At 41.6% G+C, this 22,993-nt stretch overlaps 1 protein-coding gene across 2 annotated transcripts in view; it reads left to right on the top strand.

Moving 5' to 3' along the window:
- Sorcs3 (sortilin related VPS10 domain containing receptor 3) overlaps window positions 1–22,993 on the top strand; it is a 601,718-nt gene that overhangs the window by 260,413 nt on the left and 318,312 nt on the right. For both annotated transcript variants that reach the window (XM_074078350.1, XM_074078349.1), the window contains exon 3: window positions 13,734–13,833. In XM_074078350.1, coding sequence (XP_073934451.1) covers window positions 13,734–13,833 — 100 coding nt within the window. The remainder of the gene's footprint in view (window positions 1–13,733; window positions 13,834–22,993) is intronic.

The raw sequence follows: 22,993 nt of genomic DNA, 5'->3' as shown, positions 1-22,993 counted from the left end.
TTATCTAATAGCATGCATAAGCCTCTCTCCCCAAGTCTCCCTCTCACCTCCAATCTCTCCAGGAAAGGGCTATATCAAAATTTACCTATGTACTATGTCGTCTTGCCCACCATTTCCTGGTGGTACAGGTTTGGGGCTTTAAATGATGAATGTTATCCCATTGCCTTCAAGACTCTCTCATATCTTGCTTTCTGAGTATTTAATGAGAGATGGTCTTCTCTCTTCAAAACCATGTTGTCTTTCCTGACAGTGTTCCCATTGATGTCTAGTAAAGTGATCCATAGGCTGACTGACCTTTGGGCAGCTGTGTGCTTATTCTAGAGACAGTCTCCTGGCTTAGCTAATTTTTGCAGGACCTCAGTGGCCTCTCAGTGATGACAGATCTTCATCCTTGGGCCATAGATCTGTATTTTGGAAGCAGCCAGAAGCCATTTGGAGCTTGATCAGATGCACAGCATGTGGGGACAGCAGGGACTTTTGAAGTCATTGATTCCAACCCTCTCATTTTACAGAGATGAGAGTAATCAAACTGGGAAGCATTGTGCATAGTTGGAAACAAGAGGTGTCCATAACAACACGACTTCGGAAACCCACTGGACAATAATTTACAGAGCTTGCTGAATGTTTAAGTTTGAGCTACTAGAGACAGTTGGTAGGATCACAGTGCTGCTAGCCCCAGCATTTGTTAACTGGCTGAGAGACACTCTGTTCCTGACTGGGGCTCTGACTCTTCTCAGCACCTTCACTTGCCTTCTTGAGCACTGCCTTTCCCTAGGGGAGCAGCCATCTCAGGAAAGGTGCTGAGTTCCAATGACTTTGAGTGGACATTAGCTGGAGGAGTGTCTGTGTGTGTTGTGGAGCGTGGATCTCAGAGCCTGGCTCTTGCATAGTTTGGTAGTGAATGTCTTTTGGTAACAATGGCTGTCCCCTCTTTCTAGTTATACTTTTGGCCTGGACTTCTGCAGTATCCGTGTTCCAGACTCCAGATCCAGGTGCTTGAGATAAAATGTTTTTCTGCTTAATGGTTACATTGCTCAGGCTATAGGAGGTGCCTGTCTTCATTTTGTGAAGTCATTCAGGTTTCTAAAGGAGAAACAAGAGAAATATATGGTAGGACAACCATAGGAAGAAATAAAAGTGTACCAAGGAACTAAGCTGATTCCCACACTGTGCATTGTGCAGATTTTCTCATTGAATCCTGCTGACAGTCTTCCCTTCTGGTAATTATTATGGCCACTGTAGAAATGGGGAAATTGAAGCCCAGAAGGGTTAGCTGATGTTCCTAGTGTTATATTGCTATAAGTGAGAAAGCAGGAAATCTATACCGATTTTAACTCCAAACACTCTCCCTTTTAATACCTGTAATGTCTTCTAGTAGGAAATGCCTGTCCTGGGCAGGCTAGTGAAACCCCTATGAAGCAGGTGCTCAATTTCCATTGCTTGCACAAATGGCCAAGCATTGAAGCAGCGCAGATTACCTGGGATCAAGTCCCTGCGTTGTCACTTTCTCAGTCACTTAACCTCTCCGAGTCTCTATTTCCTCATTTTTATGACAGAGATGAAATACCTATGTCAGAGGGTCAGTGTGAGAATTAAATGAAATACTTCGAGAGAACACGTGTTGTAGAACATACTATGCAAGTGTTCATTACTTACACGACACCATGATTAAGGGTGGCAATCTTCCGAGAAATCAATTACTGGCTCCATAATGTGCCAGAGGCTTGATCCCTAACCTCAAAAAACTGATAGTTTGGTGGGGATAAGTGACTGTGGATATCAGGGTGTGTGTGTGTCAAATTGTGCTGCAGAATATAAAAGTGAGAGAAAGTTGAAAAATTGAAGGTCACTGGGGGCAGGGTCCATGAAAACCTGTATGTAGGAGGCTGGAGTTGAACTTTAAAGGAGGTTGGAAATGAGGGGAGATTTGTGAGAACTCCATAGACTTTCTTTCTTCTTCTTTTTTTTTAAAGACTATGAAGTTGTAGTTCTTTTAGGTCCTAGAGGTTGGTTGGCATATGGCAACAGTTCTCGAAGTGTCTTCTAAGAACTTGTGTGGGAGTCTCTAAGACCTTTTCAGGTGATTAATGAAGATAGAACTATTTCCTAAGAGTAACAAAAATTGACTTTTTAAAAACCTCTCATGTTCTTTCAAGTGTAGAGGTTACATGGCACATGTGCTCTTATAACTGATTGAATGTAGAAGCAGATATGACAATCTAGCTGTCTTTTATTAAGTCAGTATTAAAGAGCCTTGCACATACAAATGAAAAGGAAAGCAATGCCAGTTTTCTCACTAAATTTTTTGGAAATTACAATTGTTTTCATAAAAATTATTCTTTTTTGTGTTAACATGGAATGAAGCATTATTGTTATTTTTAAATAAATTCAGAAATAATACAAACTTTTCTTGAAGTATTTCTAATAAGATACATATTGCTAGATATAACACATGTGAATTAAATCTCTTGGGGTTTTCAGTAGCTTTTAAAAGTATGAAGAATTTCTATTTCATAAAAGTTTGAGGCATGTATTCTGGGACGAAGGCACTGTGAAGGTCTCACAGCAATTTTATAATGCTTTGACATCAAAGTTTATGTCTTTTTGGCACCTCTGTCAAAGAACTTCAGAATGACCAAACTCACTGTTGGCAAGTTCGTAGTGAATTTACCTATATACATCTTAAATGGAGGTGTGGACTGACCACAATAACTCTGTAGAGAAGTTTATAGGAAGAGCCTAATGATAATTTTTACCCTTTGAACTAGTAATGGCACTTACATGAATCTTTTCCAAGGAAACAAGTATAGATAAACACAAAGATTTATATACAACAATATGCATTAAAATTATTTAATGCAATAATTTGACCAGAAACTGACCAACTGGCCAGACAAGATAGTTAAACTAAATTATGATGCATTCAGACCCTGGAATGTTGTAAGCTTTTAAGATGATATTTTTTAAAGATATTGAGAGGCATGAGAGGCATGGGAGAATGCTTACAATATTATGAAGTGAAAAAGCAAGACCTGAACTACTTACAAAGAATGACCTTGAACTCTGTAAGACATCAGAAACTAAAAACACACCAAAATGTTGACTGAATTTTTCTCTTGGTAGTGTGGCGGTAATTGATATCTAAGCTGTACCTTATTATTTTCTATATTTTACTATGTTGATAATGTACATTTTCAGCTCTTTTATCTTTCAAAAATACCTTAGGGTATGACATTCCTTTTATCCAGGCCATGGGAACCTATCCACGTCACCTGGGTTCAAATAAGTGTTGCCACTAATCTTGAAAGAGGTGTTTCTCTGTGGGCCACAGAGATGGCATAAGGAATGCTCTGATTAATTGGATTTTCTTGTTTAGTCTTTCAAAGAAAGCTTTAAACTTTCTTTCTGAGGTTGTTTTTCATGCCTTACAACTCTGGTCTATTGTCAAGAGAATTTGGAGTGTAGAATGTAGGGTCCAACAGGGTAACCATTTAAATAATGTTGTCTAACTGATGCAGTGAAGGGAGCACTGCAGTCACTCAATAATTCTTTTAAAAGAAGATATAAACAAACTAGGTTTTAGGCCCATCAGGAGATGGGATGACAAATATATGGGAACTTCTAAAAGGGGAACTGTAAATCATACCTTGCTATATGAGATTTTTGCTTCTTTCCTCCTGGGTTGGAAGATGTCAGGTGTTGGAAGATCTGAGCCTTTTTTCTCCCCTGGATGACCAGTAAGATCCTGACAGAGTTGGCTGGCCACAGAGGAACATCTGCTTTGTTGTTAGTCTCTTACAGTGGAGCATTTTCAGAGTCAGAGGGGACTCTGTCTGAATGTGACTCTTTCAATTCCTGGAGTGTGTTTTCTCAGTTCTGAGTATCGACCCCACATGGCATTATTCAGCATGTGTGAGAGGTTAAAAGGAACATCCAAAGTAGTCTCTTGACCTCAGAGGACTTACTCTGTCTGTGGAAAGAAGCCTCATGTACAAAAAGTTAAATAATAGCATAAAACAACAGCACAAAAGAAGAAATTATATCCCCAGAGAGCAGACACAGTGCTGTCTAAAAGAGACATAGGCTTGGAAACCAGAGCCAGGGGGATGAGAGGCTTCATGGAGGAGGACACACAAAAGGAGCTCTCTCCCTTCTTCAGAGCTAACTATTCCAGGGCGTGAGAGACTCCCATTAATTGATAAGTAATGCAAAGCTTTAATTAAACATTGAGTGTCTTCCATGTGCAAGGCATCATGCTGGTCTCTGAGAAGGAAGAGACTAAATTTGAAAGGGACATAGACTTTCAGTTTTCTGGAGTAGGGGCATGCCAGAGACTTCCCACCAGCTCCTAATCCTCCTTCACGTGACTGTGCAGACCTAATGGTACACATGTTATAGGGCCCCAATTCTCGGAATGGAATTTTTAAAGGAAATGGTAAACATCTACTTCCTAGACAGAGATGTCTTGCTAAAACTATCTGGAACCTTCTAGTGTGAGCCTTATTATTTTTGTCGCTAGGAAAACTTGGTGAAAAAAATGTTGAGTCCATTTTCCCTAGACTTGAATTTGTATGTGTTGACCACCTGCTGGAGGCTATCTTTCTATCTTCTCATCACCTTTTGGTGATTTATTGCTCATATGGTAGGCACGAGATGGTGGGAGCATGTCCACTGGAGGTTATGTAGTTATAATGCAACTGCTGTTTGCCCAGAAATGTACGGGATGGTTTCTCCTCCAGTGATGAGGTTGTTGGTGTGTCACAGGGTCTCCCAGCAACTGAGGTTGAAGCCCTTATATGAGGACTGTTTATAGTTCCTAAAATCCTATGGCGTGATGTGTATATTCCCATTGAGCAGATATGAAACCTGAGACTTACCTAATTAGCTTGAGGTTCCACAGGCTGGATTTAGAACCAAATCTGCTTGATTCTGAAATGAATCTTCTTATGATTATGTTAATGTGCTTTTAAAAAAATACAAGGCTTGCCTGTAATAGAATTCCCTTGCAAATGTGTTAATTTTCTGATCGCATTGTAACTGCTTGGTGCCAGTCTCTTTATTGTTATGATTTTAACTACATGAGTGATATGTGGTTACATTTTCATTTTAAAGCATTTCAATATTGAAAATATGGTCAAGTTCCTATAGCTCTCTACACACCCCAGTTTCCTGCTTAGAGGTAACTACTTCTTTTACCAGTTATTTTTCCTCTAAATTTTTATATGCCTTTTTTACACACCTATAAATTACTTACTGCAAATATTTTTTGTGTCTGCATATGTTGCATGTGTTTACTATATTGTTATTTAAGAATTTTTTTAAAAAAATAGGATTATATTTTAAAGGGTTTTCTAGGGCAATAGAATAGATATTTACTTAATTTTTTAGCACTGTTGCTGCTACTGCTGTGTGTGTGCGTGAAAAAGAATAAGAGAGAGAGAGAGTATTTCTTGTCATTGTCCTGATGACTGTTATCCCATTATGGTCACATGAGCAAAGCTCAGTGAATTATAGGGTGTCTCTACCTCTTAGAAGACAGCTTTTGTTCTTTATTTTCCTCTGCAGGGCTTCTTCCTTTCCCTTACCTGTATGATACAGATGAGCCTCTTCACTGATAGTTTGAGATCTTTTGGCATTTTGAATTGTAAATATAACAACCCAGCAATCTCAGAGTCTAAACTGAAGTTGCTGAGTGAGAATGAATGTGCTCACACAAGGATCTGAATGTTGGTTCCAGCCCACACACCTCCACCTTCTATCCCAAATGAGTTGTGTACTACAGTTGTCCTTCTGTTGGGTCTGCGTTTTATCTGATCTAAACCATGAATTCTGCATGATTCTAGTCTCCAGAGTCAGCTAACCTCCTATTCTCTGCATTTAGAACTCCATAGTGATTCTCATTTTAATAGCTGAGGCAGGAGGAGATAGACATGAATTAATTATATTACACCATTGTGAAACTCTTTGTGAGGCTAGATAATGTGGCCCATGAGAAAAGGTCCCTGGGAGCTGTGCAAGCTTCTGTCTTGGCATCAGTCTGCCTGTGGTTTTTCTGAAGCAGAGGGTGGGACATAGCCACTTGGACAATGAAGCTATTTAGATTACTGGCTTTTGGCTTGAGGTCTAAAATTAGTTATCTGCCTGATTATTTGTGGTCAGAATGGGCTCCTGCCATTGCAAAGACACAGTTAAATGTGGCTTTGGGCACTGGCCCTTGGATGGAGTGGGATCAGGCCCGAGGGGAGCATCAATGTTTTTCCATCACCGAGACTCTCTGGACAGCTGTTGTTCTGGAACTGTGTAGTGGACACTCTTGACCCTGACCTTGGAATGGACTGCGGTTCACCATGCATGAAGTCCCTAATTGCCTCTGGGCTTTATTTTTTTTTCTCCTCCACGTATCTCAGTGGGATGCACTCAGAAGTGTGCTTGCTCAGGCCTGGCACTTTGAAGCTCGATTCTGTCTTATGATTCCCAGGGAGGCGGACCATATTGTGCTTTTGTGGTGACAATCAAAAGCAATGGCCAGCAGTTCTCTAATAATTTATTGTGCACCCATATGCCCAATCCCTATTAAGTGTAAGGAGTACAAATCAAGAAAAAGAAAACAGAGTGATTGCCTTAAAAACAATACAATTTGAGTTATTCATAGAAATAGTGGCTACAAGCATTTGTGGAATAGGGCTTTTATCATATCTATGCTAGGTGCCTTACTTCTTATCATTGATTCTGCCCAACAGTCATTTTGTCTGAGCTGTTCAGAGGCGTGCAGAGCTCACACAGATGGTTCCATTTGTCTTTGCACTACTCCAGTTTTGTTTTCTCTACTTATGGCCATACTCTGTGCTTTCAGGGATTTATAAAAGTCATTTCTTGATGTTTCTTTTAAGGAGCCTTTAGCAATTGCTAAAAAGAGCAGAAAGCACCAAGTATATTCAGAGAATAAATAGGAAATTTGTAGGTACTTTTTATATAAATGCAGAGGAGGGTGTGGGCTGGAGTTGTAGGAAGTCTTTATAGTACAATCATGATGGGAGCCAGGAGTCATAAAGGAAAAGGTCTGGACAGTTGCCAGCATGACAGAGGAAAATAGGAGGTAAAGAGGGCAGACTACAAGGCCCTTAAATGGCAGGCAGGGCTGGCATTAACTCAACATGGCAGCCAGGCAGGCAAGGATGAGTAAGGCATCAGAGACCCTGGCAGGAATTGTGGTAAGTTGCTTAGAGCCTGGCTCAGGGGAAAGATGTTAGGACTGATACTGTAATGAGCTAGGGTAATGGCCAGTAAACCACGCACCTTATGCTTTGCAGGTAGCCTTACTGTAACAGCCATACCTATTCCTTTAGGATTGTGAAGGGCTTGTTTTAAGCTGCAAGAGCAGAGTTGAGCACAGAAATGCCTCTACTTACTATGGGGTTATGTCCTAACAAATCCATCATAAGTAAAAAATACCAAAAGTTAAAATGCATTTAGTACATCAGAAGCAGTAGACACAGATGGGCATTTTGTAGACAGGATGGGATTTAAAAAACCCAAAGCACAATATCCAAAATACACTGACCAAACAGTGTCTTTCGTTTTCCCTCCTGTTCAGGTACTGACTAGGAGCTACAGCTCCATGCTTCTGTCCAGCATCTTAAGAGAGTTCCCACCACATATTGCTAGCTCAAGAAAAGATCAAAATACAGAATTCCAAGTGAATTCGTATCACTTTTGCACCATTGTGAAATCGAAATTGTAAGTTGAACCACTGTAAGTCACAGACCACTGAAGTTGTGGCAGAGATTTGCAAAACCTAAAAAGTTTACTATCTAGCCCTTCTATAGCAAAAAAGTTTGCCGATCTGAGCTAAAGATAATTATAAGTGATTAGAAAAGAGAATCCTGGCACATGGTAAATATGAGTGACAGAGATGTGTTAAGGAACAAGAAACCAAAAGTTGCTCACAGGTCATTTGCTAATTTTAGATTGCATCACACAGAAGGGAGACAGATAAGAAACTCTAGGGGTGAAGACACCTTAATTTTGTAGAGTTCAGGGACAAGAGGACAGGGCCTGAGAAGGGGCTTGGGCTCAGGTGTAAAGAAGGGGAAAGCCATGGAGGGGTAGGGAGGCAGGGTGCCCACCTCAGTGCAGAACATCTGGTGGCTCCCTGGCAGAGAGCCTTCCAGCACTCTCACCTCTTGTGGGAGCATGTCCTTGGGAGTGGGGGTGTTAGACTTAGCTCTACTGTGAGGCCAACAGGGCTGCTATAGAAGAAAGTTTTTCTTTTCTGTTCTTTTACTTTTAAAATAGCAGCTCATATGCTGGTTGCCACCAGCCTCTCCCTCACAAGTTCACAAGAGGAGTGGGAGTTTGCTGAATAGATAAAATGTACCCTGTTCACCCCTCAACTCCTAATATTGCCATAGGGGGCCGTGATGCTGGAGGAGCAACCAGGTGCTTGGCAAGTCAGGCTGGGTTGGTCTTTTCAGAATGTACCAGGTCCAGACTGAGGCCTTCTGGACACCTGGCAGGATGAGACAGGAACTTGTTTAAGGGCTCAGACCAGGAGTCAGCATCCTGGAAGAGTTCCACCCATCTCTGGGAAGTGGCAGAAGGAAGTCACCTGGTCTGCCAGGCAAATTGGTTACCTAGAGAGTAGTGTGAGTAATCAGCCAGATGATGCAGAAGTCCCTGGGCAGGTAGATGAAGGAGCCAAGGAGCAGTGTCTCTTTGGAGTCACAGCCTCTTTGGAAAAAAATGTTGCCAATAACCAGAAAGGTAGAAGTTCCACATAAGGTGTGATCCAGTGAGTTTCCATGAAGATGTCTTCCTAGAAAAACTGCTTTTCTACAAATGCATAAGAAGGTACACAGAACAATGTTCATGGCAACATTATTTATGATAGCAGACTTTAAAAGAAAAATGAAATGAAAATATTTTAAGGGGTTGAAGAGATAAGTGGGAAGTGGCTTATTTATAAATAGAAATGCTATATGGCAGTTAAAATGAATGAATTTGGCTGGATGTGTCAACATGGATACATCTCACAAACTGGCTGTTGGGTAAAATAAGCGTGCTACACTACATATATCCTCAAAAAGGTTATATGCTGCTATGAACACAAACAACGGTTATTTCTACTAGTTTCCATATGTGATTGCCAGTTCATTGTGCTTTTCTGTGTGCTGGAAATAACTCGTGAAAACATACACAAAGAATGAGAGAGAGACATACATACACACACACACAGAGCATAGGAACAGCGCTTGAGTCACCTGAGCATAGGCACAAAAGTCAGAGTTCTGTGGCTGTACACATCTCACGTGTTGCCTTCCAGGTTAGCTGTGTGCACTGAGCAATTCAAAATGGAAACTGGCATAATGCCGGCCCATGGTGGGTGCTCAGTGCATGTGTGTCATAATTCCAGCGTTCTGAACATTTCAGATTTATGAAATAGTGTTAGGATTTGGGAAGCTAGCTTTATAATGGTGAGATGAGTCTGTTTCCTCTATCTGACCCCCACCTTCACAGATGTCTGAAGACCTGAGATAGAAGACAGTTAGCTTTCTTGTTAGAGAGAGTTCTGTGAGCACAGCTGTCTCTGGCAAAGAGGCTGAGTCCTCTCTGTCATCTGCCCCTCACCCCAGGCCAAGTGGGCCACAGAACACTGTGGTCAAGGTGGTGTGCTGTGTCCATGCTGGAAAGGACAGAGTCAAGGGCACCTTTGATTGCACGGGCTTGCTGGCTCCTTGAGGTGTCTTCAATGAACGGGACTTGTTTCTGTTGCCTGAATGAGCAGAGACTGCCAGAGGCCTGGAGGAAGCTGAGATGTAGAGAGCATCCTTTGTCAGGAAGTCCCTTCTCCCAGCAGCCACTTCTGCAAAAGAGCAAAGTCAGTGTGAGTCTGCCGTGCAGCCCTCAGAAAGAGAGACTGTGTGTGGTGCTGCCTTTGATGAGGGTTATTTGGATTCTGGAAGGAAGTTTGTTGTGACATCAGTCATATAGGGAGCCCTTGGAATTTAGCTCTTACAAGATGTTTGCTACAGATAGTATGAGGAAAGTCACTAGTTGGAAAACAGCTTAGCGCTATGGTGGTAAGATAATAAAATTTAAGGTCCAGAAGGGGCCTTATGATTATCTGAGTTAAATGTCTCATGTTAATGATGGAATAGGACTTGACAAATATTCTTTTCACCAAATTCTGTTCAGCTCTTCTGAACTCTGTTTAAACTAAGCCCTAACCTTGGTCATATTCTCAAGAGGCCAATTTTAACTAGAATCCTGCTAAGTCAGTTTAGTTCGAATCTCCCAGTCTCAATGTCTGATCGAAGTCCTCACCCTCCACTGTCTGCAGGTAATATCTGATCACCCTGGCCCTCATTCAGCAAGAATCCTATTAGATCAGTTTAGCAGAGAATTACCCTACCAGCTCAGTAATTTTCCATTCACTGACCCCCCACCCCCCCCGCTCCTTCACTGTAAATTCCTGTTTCTCCTTGTTGTATTTGGACTTGAGCCAAATCTCTCTCCCTTACTGAAAATCCCCTTTGCAACAATCCTTATGCATATTCAGTAGTCCTGAATAAAATCAGCCTCATCATTTTAACAAGTGTCAAAATGAGTTTTTCTTCCACAGGCTTAGAGAAGTGGCTTGTCCAGGGCAACACTTTGAGTACATTTCAGAATAACTTCTAGAGTCTGGATTTCCAGATTCCAAGTTCAGTGTTCTTTCTCCACACCATGCTACCTTTGTGCCTTAAGGAATTAGATTTGAGAAGTAATTCATCCTATAAAATGTTTTCCTTGGATTAATAAAAGTATGCACCTCACAGCCTCTAGAACTCACAACTTGTCTCCTGTGCTGTCCTGGGAGCACAGTTGCTCAGGGTGATGGGTCATTTAACCTTGATTCTAATATGACTGAACTGCAGATCCTTCTCTGACCCAAGATGCTGTAAGACCTTACCAGATTGTGATAGTCATGCCAACATCCAAAATGTCAAGTGTGATTTATAGCTGTGGCGATGTGTTGAGTAAATCACTAGATCTTAGCAGTTGGTTAAAAACTAGTGAGTAGATTTGGATAACTTGTTCATTCATTCATGCATGAACTCTCACAAATAAAGACAAAGCAAAAGAAAACAAAACCCAATTTATTCAGCACTTATTTTCTACACAGCATTGAGTTTGATATATGAAGTGCTTCCTCCCCATAGGGAGTTACCATCAAGGAAGAGGTCCCAGAATAAAGACAATACAGCTGAAAGAACAGGCTAAGTGCTAAAATAGGAATATGTACAAAGGTGCCATGAGAACACAAAGGAAACAGTAGTTAATTTCCCTGTGGGAAAGTTAAAAGAGGGATGACACTAGAGTTAGATGTAGAAAGTTGGAGAGAAATTTATCAAGAAGAGGGACTAGAGGATGGATGGCTCAGGTGAAGGAGAAAATGTGTATAGGAGTGGAAGACAGTGAAAATGCAGGGTACATTCAGGAAAATGTAGTGAGACTGGTGAGAAAGTGACAAAGGAGCAAGTGAATGGAATGGGTCCAGTAAGATAGGCTGAAGCCAAGTTTGACAAGACTAAGCTTGGAAGATGAAGCTTGACAATGTGCAGTCAGTGGGTAATTAATTACTATCAAGGAGTGAGGTTGCCCAGTCTGGGTGGAGGAAATATAACAACATGGAGGGTGGATGTGGGGAGGGGAAGAAGAAGGAGGAGCATTGTCTAAGAGGGGAAGAAGAAGGAAGAGCATTGTCTAAGTGGGGAAACTCTTCCAAAAATGATGATGCACAGCCATGCATTGGCATGAAAGGGAAAGGACACTGGGGACCTAAGTTATTTAGGAGGCAGAATCATTAAGACTTGGAGACTGCACTGGCTTTGAGAGATAAAGACTAAGAGAAAGATTGGGAGTGATTCCCAGAGTTTTGTGCCTGTGGTAGACAGGAGATAGAGCATAGGAATCCAGCTTTTTGTAGTACTGATTATTAAAGTTAGCATAACTGTTGCCCATGTGGAGCCAGTAACCTAGGGAGAGATTTGAAATACTGACATTTGTTTATTTAGTAAGCATGCCGAGCGTGCATAATGTGTAAGCCTTGCTCTGTACCTTTTGGGGAAAGGAGAAATGAACAAATGCCTTTTAATTTTATTTATTTTTTTAAACATTTCAGTACACTGCATCCCATTAGGTTTTTCATGTGGTATTTTCATATTTGCACAAATGCCCTGTGAGATTAAATTATCTCCAGTTTTTGGGTAAGAAGTCTGAGACTCCGGCAGGTTAAGTAACCTGCTCACGGTCATGCACCAGAGAACTGCAGATTGAGAAATGAATCTGATTTTGCTACACCCAAAATTCATGTTCTTCTTTCTTCTCATGGCATTCTGTGAAACTCCTTTAAGGAGATTACTTTGTGGTTGGGGAAACAGAATATGAAAGAAATGACTATGACACTGTCAGAGTTGTTAAAGACGAATTTACAATTCATAGGGTGGGAAAATGGGTTCTGATGCAGAGGAGAAATGGGTGGTATTTGGGAAGAAGGCTAGGGAAGTTTTAATAAGGTAGACGAAGTTGGGTGTTTAAGCTTGGCCTTTAAAATAGGAATTTGCTAGGTAGAATAGATTGGAATAGCCCTAAAAATAATCACGTAATTTTGTTACTGGGCTTCTCAAGCTAACCTGTGAGCCAAAGCAGGACCAGATTAGAGTTTGAAGATGGACAAAGGCTCAAAGAAAAGGCAAGGGCAGATGGTTAGTAAGACATCAGAATGTCAAGGTCTAGCGTCGATGCAGAGGCAAGGACAGGGACTAAGATTGAGACAGAATGCAGATAGTCACAAGGTCAGCAAGAAGCAAAAGTAGATTGACCTCTGTGTCTTTATAAGTCTTGAGTTGTAGAAGATTCCCAAGTCTAGGCAAAGTGTGTGGGGGAGGAGTGGGAGCTGGGACCACAAGGTTGGGTTACTTCAGTCCCACTGTTTGGGACTTTTCTCCATCCTCCACTGAGGAAGGGCAGGATAGAAAGAAAGGAGCCAAGTGTTGACCTACCTTTGTTTTCTGAGGCTTTACTTGTGGTTTCAACAAGTCAGTCTCCTGGAAATTAGGCTTAAAGAAGGACCAGTTAGCCAGCAGCACAACTGGAGTGAACTACTGGAGCAGTTCAGTTCACTGGCTTTTCATCTAGGACCTATCAGTGCCCCTATGTCAACCACAAGCTTCTCTTCCTGGTGTGGCCTCATTTGGCCATTGGACCCCTTGAGTTCTCAGACATTTCCTACCCTTCTGAGCTCTGTGGGGGAGGTGTGAATTGGCTGCAGCCCAGTGTCTCAGGAACAGCTTGGCGTCTTCTCCTATGGCCTCCACACACAACTCCCTTATAGAGGGCTGGTTGGTGGGACCTTGTGTCCTGACCAGCACCCGACAGAGAGCCCTAGAGTGACCCTGTGGGGGGTAGGCAGTCTCCAACAGCTCCTTTCACCACACAACTTAGAAAGGGCAAAAAAGTGGGTCTCTGAGAAAGGCTAGGAGCAAAGGAGAGCAAGCTCAGGAGTAAGCAAATGCATTAGTCTAATTGCTCTTCTAAAACTAATGGGGCTTTTTATCTCTAAAGAATACTTTTAAGCACTCATGTGATTTGGGAACAAAGATGCAGGTCAGGGAAGAGCCTGGCTCCCCTTTAAGTGTAATCCCCCATTTGGTAAAACAATCTCTCCCTTTATTTTCTCTCTCTTACTGCAGGTCAACGGATTATGGCACCACTTATGAAAAGCTGAATGATAAAGTGGGTTTGAAGACTGTCCTCAGTTACCTCTATGTCAATCCCACCAACAAAAGGAAGGTAAGAGGCAGGGTCAGCAGGGCCTGAGCACTTCTGCTGGGGCTAACAAGGCTGTTTAGGGCCAGAATTTAAGAATAGACCCATCACCTTGAAATCACTTGTAGAGTACATGGTTTATGTGCCGGGATTCACACACACGGTAGTTCTTTTTTTTAGATTTTGTTAGCATCAGTTAATTGCGCAAAGATGTTTCACTGTGATTTTTTATAATTCTGACAACAGTCCAGAGAGTAATAGTGATGATATCTCCACCAGCAGCAACAGTACCAGTGAAAGTGGTCTTCCATGTCTTATCTCCTTTATGCTCACAATGATCCTCTCTATACAGGCAAAGGATATGAGGCTCAGAGAGCTTCAGTAACGCTTTGCCTGGAATCAGACAGTGGTAAGTAGCAGATCTAGAATTTGAGCATGGGTCTGCTCGATTCTAGAACTGAGTCTCCCTCTTGCTAGTGTGTTTGTTGAAAGCACCATATATACAGGGAAGCCCTTTCCTTCGTGGAAGGAAAGGTGGCTCTTAGATTCATCAACTTCATTCTGAGCTGCTTCTGAGACAGAGGGTGGACCTGGCTCTGCCAGCTCCTCTAAACCTCTGTTTTTTTTTTTCCTCTTGAAAAACAGCCAGGATGAAATCATGCAAGCTCAGACCTTGGTCAAGGAGACCTGACCTACTGGGAGGAAGAGGCCTGGGTTCCATGGAACAGTGGATGGTTTTAGAAAATAAATAACTATACCATGTATTGGATTTGGAGACATGTACTCTTTCCCCATCTAAGAAAGCTCTACTCTTTAGAAAATTAGGTAGACCTGCACCAAAATGACCATAGAAAAGGCCATTTTAATATTTCAAAATGGCTAAAAATGTTGTACCTCCAGATTTTCCTCTTGCAATTCAATTTGCAGTCCCAGTAGTTTTGTAAAGCCTTTGTTCATCCAGGTAGGCTTAGAAGCGGGCTTCCTCTCGTGTGCAGGCATCCTTGATTTCTGATTCTAACAAGGTAGAGTATAAGTTGTGGCTAAGAATGATGACTGTTTATGCTTCTCAACATGGAGCAGCTTTGACTCAAATCTTCAGCATCATAACATACAGCCCATGTCTTCTCCCTTCCTCTATCTCAATGCCCTACATAGGCCAACAAAGAGAGGAAGCAGGATTGCTGGCTCCTGGTTCAGCATTGGTGATTGAAAACTCAGACGTCTAACCAACTCCAGAGGTCTTCAGATCTGCAAAATGAGCCCACCAGTCAAGTGCCAAAGACTTAATCATAAGGAGGGCTGTTTAGATACCTGTTGTTGGGTTTAGCTGAGTACTTTCTATTTGTTGTATCCCTAAGAGTTGTCATATTACATTTTTTGGTATTGTTCTTTGAAGTATTGAATGTTAGAGCTGGAAGTGATCATAGATTTTATCTATTCAAGCAGGTACAAACAGTTTTTAAACTAATCCTTTTTTTTTGTAAAAGTGCTGAAAGTTCTGTACCACTCCTGTAGAAACATAACTCTGTCACAAAAATTTTTCATACATTTTGAAGGATTTATGAACATCCAAATTCCCACCCATGGGCCCAACATGTCTATGGAATCTCAGTTAAGCTCATCCATTGACAAGTACAGCCTCATTTTACAGGTGAGAAAATGGAAGCCAAACACATAGCCAAGTAGATAAAGGAGCCAGGATCAGAATCTAGACTTTGCCTCTTGGTCCACATTGACTTGCGTTAGCCCATCCTTCATATGTCTTCCTCCTGTACAATCATGGCCCAGGGGTTCAAAGTTATTTTATGATATAGAACTCTGGGTTGGCACCATGTCTGCTATGGATACATGATAAAAGTTAACTGAATGGAATCAGTGACAATCTATATCAATTCTTCCTCTACTCTTCTCCCTTCATTGAAAAGGAAGCGGAGAATAGAAGACAAGTGTTCTAACCTAACCAGGTCACTCATCTGGTTAGTAGCAGTTGGTCTTATAACTCCCAGTTTATTCCATGGGTGATGTGGAGTCAAATCCAATCACAGTGTGCATGTGCATTTGGGAGGAGCAGGAACTGAATGTTTTGCACATAAAGGATGCCCATCTACACTGGACTCCAACCTTATCTGAGCACAGCAGAATTAATTCTGTTTTGGACAGACTAGCTATCTGTGAGATATGTGGTATGTGGTATGTGAAGAGTCACACCTGTTCACATCTGTTTTGCTCTGCTTTTGTCATGTGTATTTCCTGTTGGAAACTACTATACTGATACCATGTTTAGTCTTTTGCTGGTTTTGTTTTTTTTTTTGTACTCTTGAGCATGAACTCCCCAGAACACATCTTAGAAATTCTTAGAAGTGATGGGGATGTAGGGCAGGTTAAGACAGATGGTTTGGAAAGGAACATAGAGCTGAGGTTTGGTGATCACTAGCACAGAATGCCACCCCTATTTGTCCTCCCCAGAGGTGACACCCAGGCCAGTTTCTCACAGGCATTATTTCTCAGTAAACAGAAGTTAGGCCTGTTTTGTCTGTCTAATCTGGAAAATATCACTAGAGTACATTATCTCCCACCTACGATACACTGCCACTCAGAAAGTTAAAAGCACAGATTTGTTTTCACTCTGATTGGGAAAGGCAAGCAACAAGCCAGTGTCATGGATTTGAGTTTATTTAAATATAGCAACAGAATTTAATGTTCATCTAGATCTTTTGTGATCCTCAAGGAAAGATGAAATTAGATTATTCCATTGTATTAAGTGGCTTTGATTGTGTTTGGAACCTCTGGATGTTGATGACATATACACATTCTACTTGGCGACATTCTCTTGCTCAGAATATTCAGTTTAGTACAACTCCTTATCTAACCAATGGTAGTTCAGTAACAATGACAGTGCTCATTTGTTTATTAATTTAGAATTTTGCATCATTATGACCTTGTAAAGCAATTAAAAATTTTTTTTTAGTTTTCTTCTAAAATATTTTTGCAAGTTTAAACCTGTGGATACCTGGACTCTCAGCTTGCATTAAACAAGATTCTCTTAGTTCTCTGAGTACCAAATTATCTCTAACTCCCCATGTTCATTGGCCAGCTAATGGCAGTGGGCTCCAGCAGATTTTTCAGTTAATCTTATGGAAGCACTTGCTTTTCACCTAATGAGTTATTTATTTAACAGATGGCCACTGCTTTTCTTGGAGGCTGTGAATACATCAGATGAGATCTGTTGCCCCTGGCAAAACAGTAAATTGTGCTTGTATTTATATAGTTGCTCCCAAAGCTAACTGTTGATTTTTTAAAACACTTTTTTCTGAGAACAATAACGTCTCCAAATGCAGAAAGTTTATAAGCCACTGGGTTGAAAGCGGAAGTGTTAACGTGTATCATTTCCTTCTACTAGTAATAATATTAGTTAATGATAACTGAGTACCTACTGTGCTGAGCTGCTTTTTTAGAAGCTTTATCTGCATTGTTCTCTAATCCTCTCAGACACAGTAGGAAGCAGGCAATATAAGGAAATAGATTCTGGGAAATTTCCCTAAGGCTGTATCACCATAAATGATGTATCTGCAGTAGCCTTTCCAATGAGTAGATTTGGAGAACAAATTAATCAAGATACATTCAACAAAGCTGAGCTTTTTTTAAAAAGTCAAAATTTGAACTAGTAGTAATGTCTTTCTCACAAGATGTGAGCCAGGGTGTCATAATTTTATCTAGCCAATGTCATAATTCCCTATCTAATGAGAGAATTCATATGAAATGCTCCGAGCTTCTTCAGTTGAAGTTGTCCTAGAGCAGCTTATGGTGTGGTGGCATCAGCATTATTTTAATGACCTTGACCTGCTCTGACTATATTTGGTATGAATTCTGCATATCTGTGACTGTTTGCCTTTCCCTGGCCATTGGCCAATTAGTTCATCACCTGGGTTTGAGCCCAACTTCATTAAGGGAGCTCAGTATTGCTGGGTGTTTCTGATCCTGACAAAGAGAAAATGAAGAACTGAGTATTAGTTCTGTGAGTAGGGTTTGCCTCCTAGAGGAAGGGCTCTGTGATGATGGAGACTGGTGAGCTCCAGTATGCAGCTCTCCTTTCTCTTGCAGAAGATAAACATCCCTGGGTCTCAGAATTCATTACTGTCAGTTGAGTCAGGCACATGCAGAATAGCAAGTACGAAGGTCAAATCTGTTTACCTGAGCTGTGCTGTGTAAAATCAGGCTGACGGTGCTGTGTATTAGCCAGAGAGGGGCTTCACTCCCATGGGTGAATGCATTTGAGGATGAGTCTTTGAGTGGACAGAGAAATGTAGGCATGTTGTGGTCTAATTGCTCTGGCTCCAAAGCAGCTGCCACCTGCAGCTTTGGAAACAATGTGTTGGGAATGGCAGAGAGAATACACAGTTATGACTGCCAAGAAATGTGACCAAATTACTGCAGAGTAGAAGTGTGTTGCCTGTGTGTGTGGTGGGTTTGACATCAGGACAGAATGAAGACTTCTTTCTCTAAGCTTCTAATAAGTGTTGCTCACTGAGCTAAGTTCACTACTACTCTATTCTAAGTTTCAGTTTCAGTCCCTTGAGTCTGATAGCATTAACTCCAGATTTGACAGATGAGAAAACTGATCCAAACACAGGTGGCCCACTTGCTGTTTATAAAATAGCTAGTAAGAGGGGTCCAGGATCCCCATTCACCTGCCTCTGATAGGGGCTGGTTGCCCCTGTCACAGGTATAAAGCCCAGGTAAGTTGTAGTGCTGTTAGCACTAACCTGTTGCCTGGGTTTTCTGCTCATTAGTGTTACAGGATTAGCAGTTTCTCAGAGGTGGAGGGGGATGCTAGAGCCTCTATTCCTAATTGATTTACCAGAGAGAAGAATAATTACTTCCAGGCTACCCTGCAGAATTATCAGGCAGGATTCTCTGATGAGCAAGCCACTTCTGTGAAGCTGCTGAAGAGGCAGTGTGAGTGTGGTTGGTATCGAGTAGCCTGTGTCATTCTCTAGATTCCATAGCATAACCTCCAGCTCTCTTTACCACTCTGGGAAACCTCTAAACAAAACAGAACAGAGAATTTTAAAGTAACAGATTCCTACTTTCCCTGACTCCTGTTTCTCAAGATTGTTGGAGGGTTGGAGAAAGTAAGCAGTATACCCTATGGTTCACAGGTATAAAAGTCTCTTATGCTGAAGCAGTGCAGGAAAAGTGAATGTGGAAAGGTAATTTGATGCTGTTAAGCAATCTGTTATGTGTCTAGCTCTGAGCAAAGTTTTTTTTTATGTGTGTGGAAGGCGGCTCCCCCTGCTTTCAGAAATGTGCAATCCATCTGGGCAGATAAAGTGTACACAAGAAAATAAGTGCACATACAGACCCGGAGCTGCAAATTCCAGTGCATGCAAAGACCATCAAGTAATGCCAGTGAGGATGTGGGCCAGGTAGGGCACTTTGGCAGGGGTTTCCACCCCAAGGTTTCAGATGACCTTGTGGGAAAATCAGAAAATGAGAGTGTGGTGTAGCCAGCTATTATTTTCTGATTTCCATAAGAGATTTTTCTATATAGATTTTTTTATATGAAACCTCTGCATTTTGACATGTTAAATTAAATGAGAATGTTGTGTTCAGGGTTTGGGGGCTGGCAAGCTATACTCAATTTGTCTAGCTGGCCTTGTGAACCATACTCTGGGTGGTAAGAAAGTCTAAAGGCGAAAAGTTGGTGTTTGTGAAGTGACATTTGGAGTCAAAGGATGATCCTGAGTAGATTCTCTTGCTGGGGGTCTAATTGCTACTACTAGAATGGAGAGCTGGCATAATAACTGTTGATTGGAATAACCCACTGCCTGGCTGTGCCCCAGTGTGAGCCACGGTGAATGCCTGGCCTCTGCTCCCTGCTTCCAGGCTTCCTTGGGGAGGATGCAGCTCCCAGAATCCTGTTTTTTTTTTTTGAAGAGCTTCACATCCTACCTCATCCAGTAGGCACATTGCCACCTTCTCTTTTCCCATCTTCTTCCCTGTCTCTTAAAACCAAACCTACTGACTGTCTGAGAGAGATTGATTGGTCTGCTGATGGAGAGAAATGGTTCCACTCTTGTTAATTCACAGCCACCTCGTTTTTCTTGTCTCATAAATTAACATAGTTACCAAGAGACTGGAGTGATGTTTAGGGGAAAATCTGTGAAAGGAAGGAGTGAAGAAAGAATGGAATTTGAACTAAATAGCCTTTGTTTACTGATTTCAAGTCCAAACCTTTTTCTTCTTGGTGTGTCCAGAAAGTGAATCAGAAAATACCAACACATCCCCTTTCCCCCACCAAAAGAGAAAGAATCAGATCTCATAGGGGCTAAGAAATCAGAAAAAAGGAGGATCAATGAAGGGAAGGACATTGGTTCTGAAGTTTCCATCTGCCATTGCAAGTGTGACCCAGTGATGGAGAGGCTATGAAGTGTGGTTCGATTCAAACTAATCACTTAAAGGAAAAGGAATCTGGAGTAATTCTTGGAAATTCACTCCTTAGTCACAAAGTCCCTTTCTCAGCAAATATAAGTATGTGGTTCCCTGTATAAATTATTGCAGTGTTCTGTAGCCAAGAATTTATTTTAAAGGCTCATTAAAATGATTACTAGTTTTTTCTTTTGCATTTTATTTGAAAATGGGAAGAATATAAACCTATAGCCTGGCTGTTCTCCAACGTGCCCTTTAGGGTTTGTACTGAGTATATCATATTTTTTAAAATAAAGATACAATTTGCAGTAAGATTATCTAAGCATTTAAGAGAAATAATAAAAATTAGCCACTGCTATACCTTATTAGGGATTTATGTTTGCTTAACATATTTTTCTGTTCCTACCTCTGGCCCAACGTAATTTTAAATTTGATTTTTATTGGTTTGAGGTTTTATGTGTATGTGTATATGTGCCTCTACGTGTGTATAGAAGCTTTTCAACAAAAGATTATTATGAAGACTTCAGAATTAGAAAAATTAAGAAAAAAAATCTCTTCTGTGTAAACTGGTTTGGGCTGAAAAAGCAAGGACATAAAGGAAGCTTGTGTTCTGGATGGTAAATGAAATGGTGGTCTCTTTTCACTGCTTGGATCATCTGTCCATCACAGTTGCCCAATAAAGCCTACGAGGAGGGATTCATTTGGGCGTGGATGTCAGCCAAGGACACAGGGTAATGGCCAGGACAAGCTGGTAATAGGAGCAGGAAGATGACAGACCAACCCAAAGGAGAGGGCATTGAACTAACACTGATGGGGCCTCTAAACTGGATCTGGATGACCAATGGAGATCATGGAAAATTTATAATTGAAGGTCTTTAAAAAGAAGGCAGTATATCTCAGTACAAAAGAATGAATGCAGTCCATTTTTGGCCTGAAGAAAGATGTCAGCCTGTAATGCAGTCAAGAGCTAAGTGGCAAAAATTGAGCAGACTTCGAAAGAAGTTTGGGATTCAGAAAAAGGAGGGAAAAGAAAAGGCAATCTGACAGGAGAATGAGTGTAGAGAAGATTTATTTAATTATCTATCTATATCTATATTTATTTTTATTTTTATTTTTTGGCAGTGATGGGGTTTAAAGTCAGGGCCTGGAGCTTTCTGCAAGGGCTCTATCCCCTGGAGCCACACCTCCAGCTCTGAAGGCAGGGAAGTTTCAATGGACATGCTGGATTTTAGCAATAGCAAGTTGAGAGAGAGAGAGAATAGGACTAGATATTGTAGGTCCCTCCAAGCCCAGAAAGGCCTGGGAGAGCCACAGCAGGCTTCTGAGTTGAGTCTTGATAGCATGAAAGCTGTCTATGAGGAAGGCTGGCAGCATACTTCATGGACTGGTGAGGTGCATGTGTGAGGCACCCACTCCTCCATGGCTCCTTTCCTATGCTGCCTCTCACCACTTCTTTGGGTGTGTTTTCTGAGCATCACTGGCAGGAGAGAGTTTAACCCAGCACTTGAGAAGGCAGAGCATCATGTTCTTCCTAATGTTTTGGCACCCAGTTACATAGCAAATGGATCTCACTGCCCCTGAGGTAGAGACAGCTATAACAAAAACAACCACCACCACCAGTGAAAGAAATGACTCTATTTTCTTCTTCCTTGCTGAGCTCAACCAAGCAGAGAGATTGCTGCTGGCATGCATGCCTTGCCCCTAGCCTGTCCCTCCATTGCCAACCCAAGGTCATAATGATGGCAGTCAGTGCTTAGCACACATTTTGTTTGTATGTCCAGGTAATGAGGGCTGAGCTCCTGGGAGCCTCAGGTCTGCCAAATGGCTCAGGGGTGGGTTTAAAGCCAGCAAGTCTTTGTCCTCCATGTTGGGGTATGCTGGTGGCACGGATTGAAACACTGACCTCAGTGACAATGGATGCCTGGGTCTATATTGGCAGTCTGTGTGGTGGGCCTCCTGGAAGCAGCTATAGACAGTTAACCCTGTCACTCCACACCATGAGTCTAACACTGAGAAATGGCTCCAGTTGTCTTATGATGACCAAGTAGAGGAAAGAAATGATTCAGAGAGGACAGAGGTGTGAGAAATGTACCTAATTATCTCCTGACTGAGATAAAGAGGCAATGGTCAACTTAGAACTTGTTAGTCACATTTGGTTCTCCTCAGGTGCCCCAAAAGGTGGTATAATGTCGGGGAAAGAGATTCATGGTGTAGCCTGTACCTCACTCACTGTGTGACCTTGAATGTTTTATTTAACTTCTCAAAGTCTTATTTTCTTTTCTGTAAATGGGGCTCACAGTGTTTTTATTATTTAAAACAGGTTTAAGAATTAAATAACTTAACGCATATGGCACAGGGGAGGTGCTCAGCAATGGAACTTCCTTCCCCCCAATTAAATGTACCTCTCTTTGGCTTTCTCTTCTACTCAGTGGTGTTTCCCAGTTCCCAGGTGCCTGTAACTAGGTATCTGGCTTTTCTAACCAAGAGAAGAAATCCATCTGCTCAGTCCAGTATTACCCAAAGTTCTTTCAACTTCTAAAACCAAAAGTTACCTTCTGTTTCACCCTCTGTCTGCCCTTCTCATGAATCCATTGATGGTTTGCATCTCATTTAATGAAATATAAATTTAAAGTAATGATTGCCAGCTCTGCACAGTGTGTGCAAAGCGGGTTTCCTCCTATACTCCCATCCTCATCCAAACCCCATTTGGCAGGAAGAGCTGGTAGAAAAGCACTCCTATTCAGGTTTGCCTGCT

This window comes from Castor canadensis, chromosome 7 (assembly GCF_047511655.1).
Source record: "Castor canadensis chromosome 7, mCasCan1.hap1v2, whole genome shotgun sequence".
Lineage (NCBI taxonomy): Eukaryota > Metazoa > Chordata > Mammalia > Rodentia > Castoridae > Castor > Castor canadensis.
This window is presented reverse-complemented; position numbering and strand designations above follow the sequence as displayed.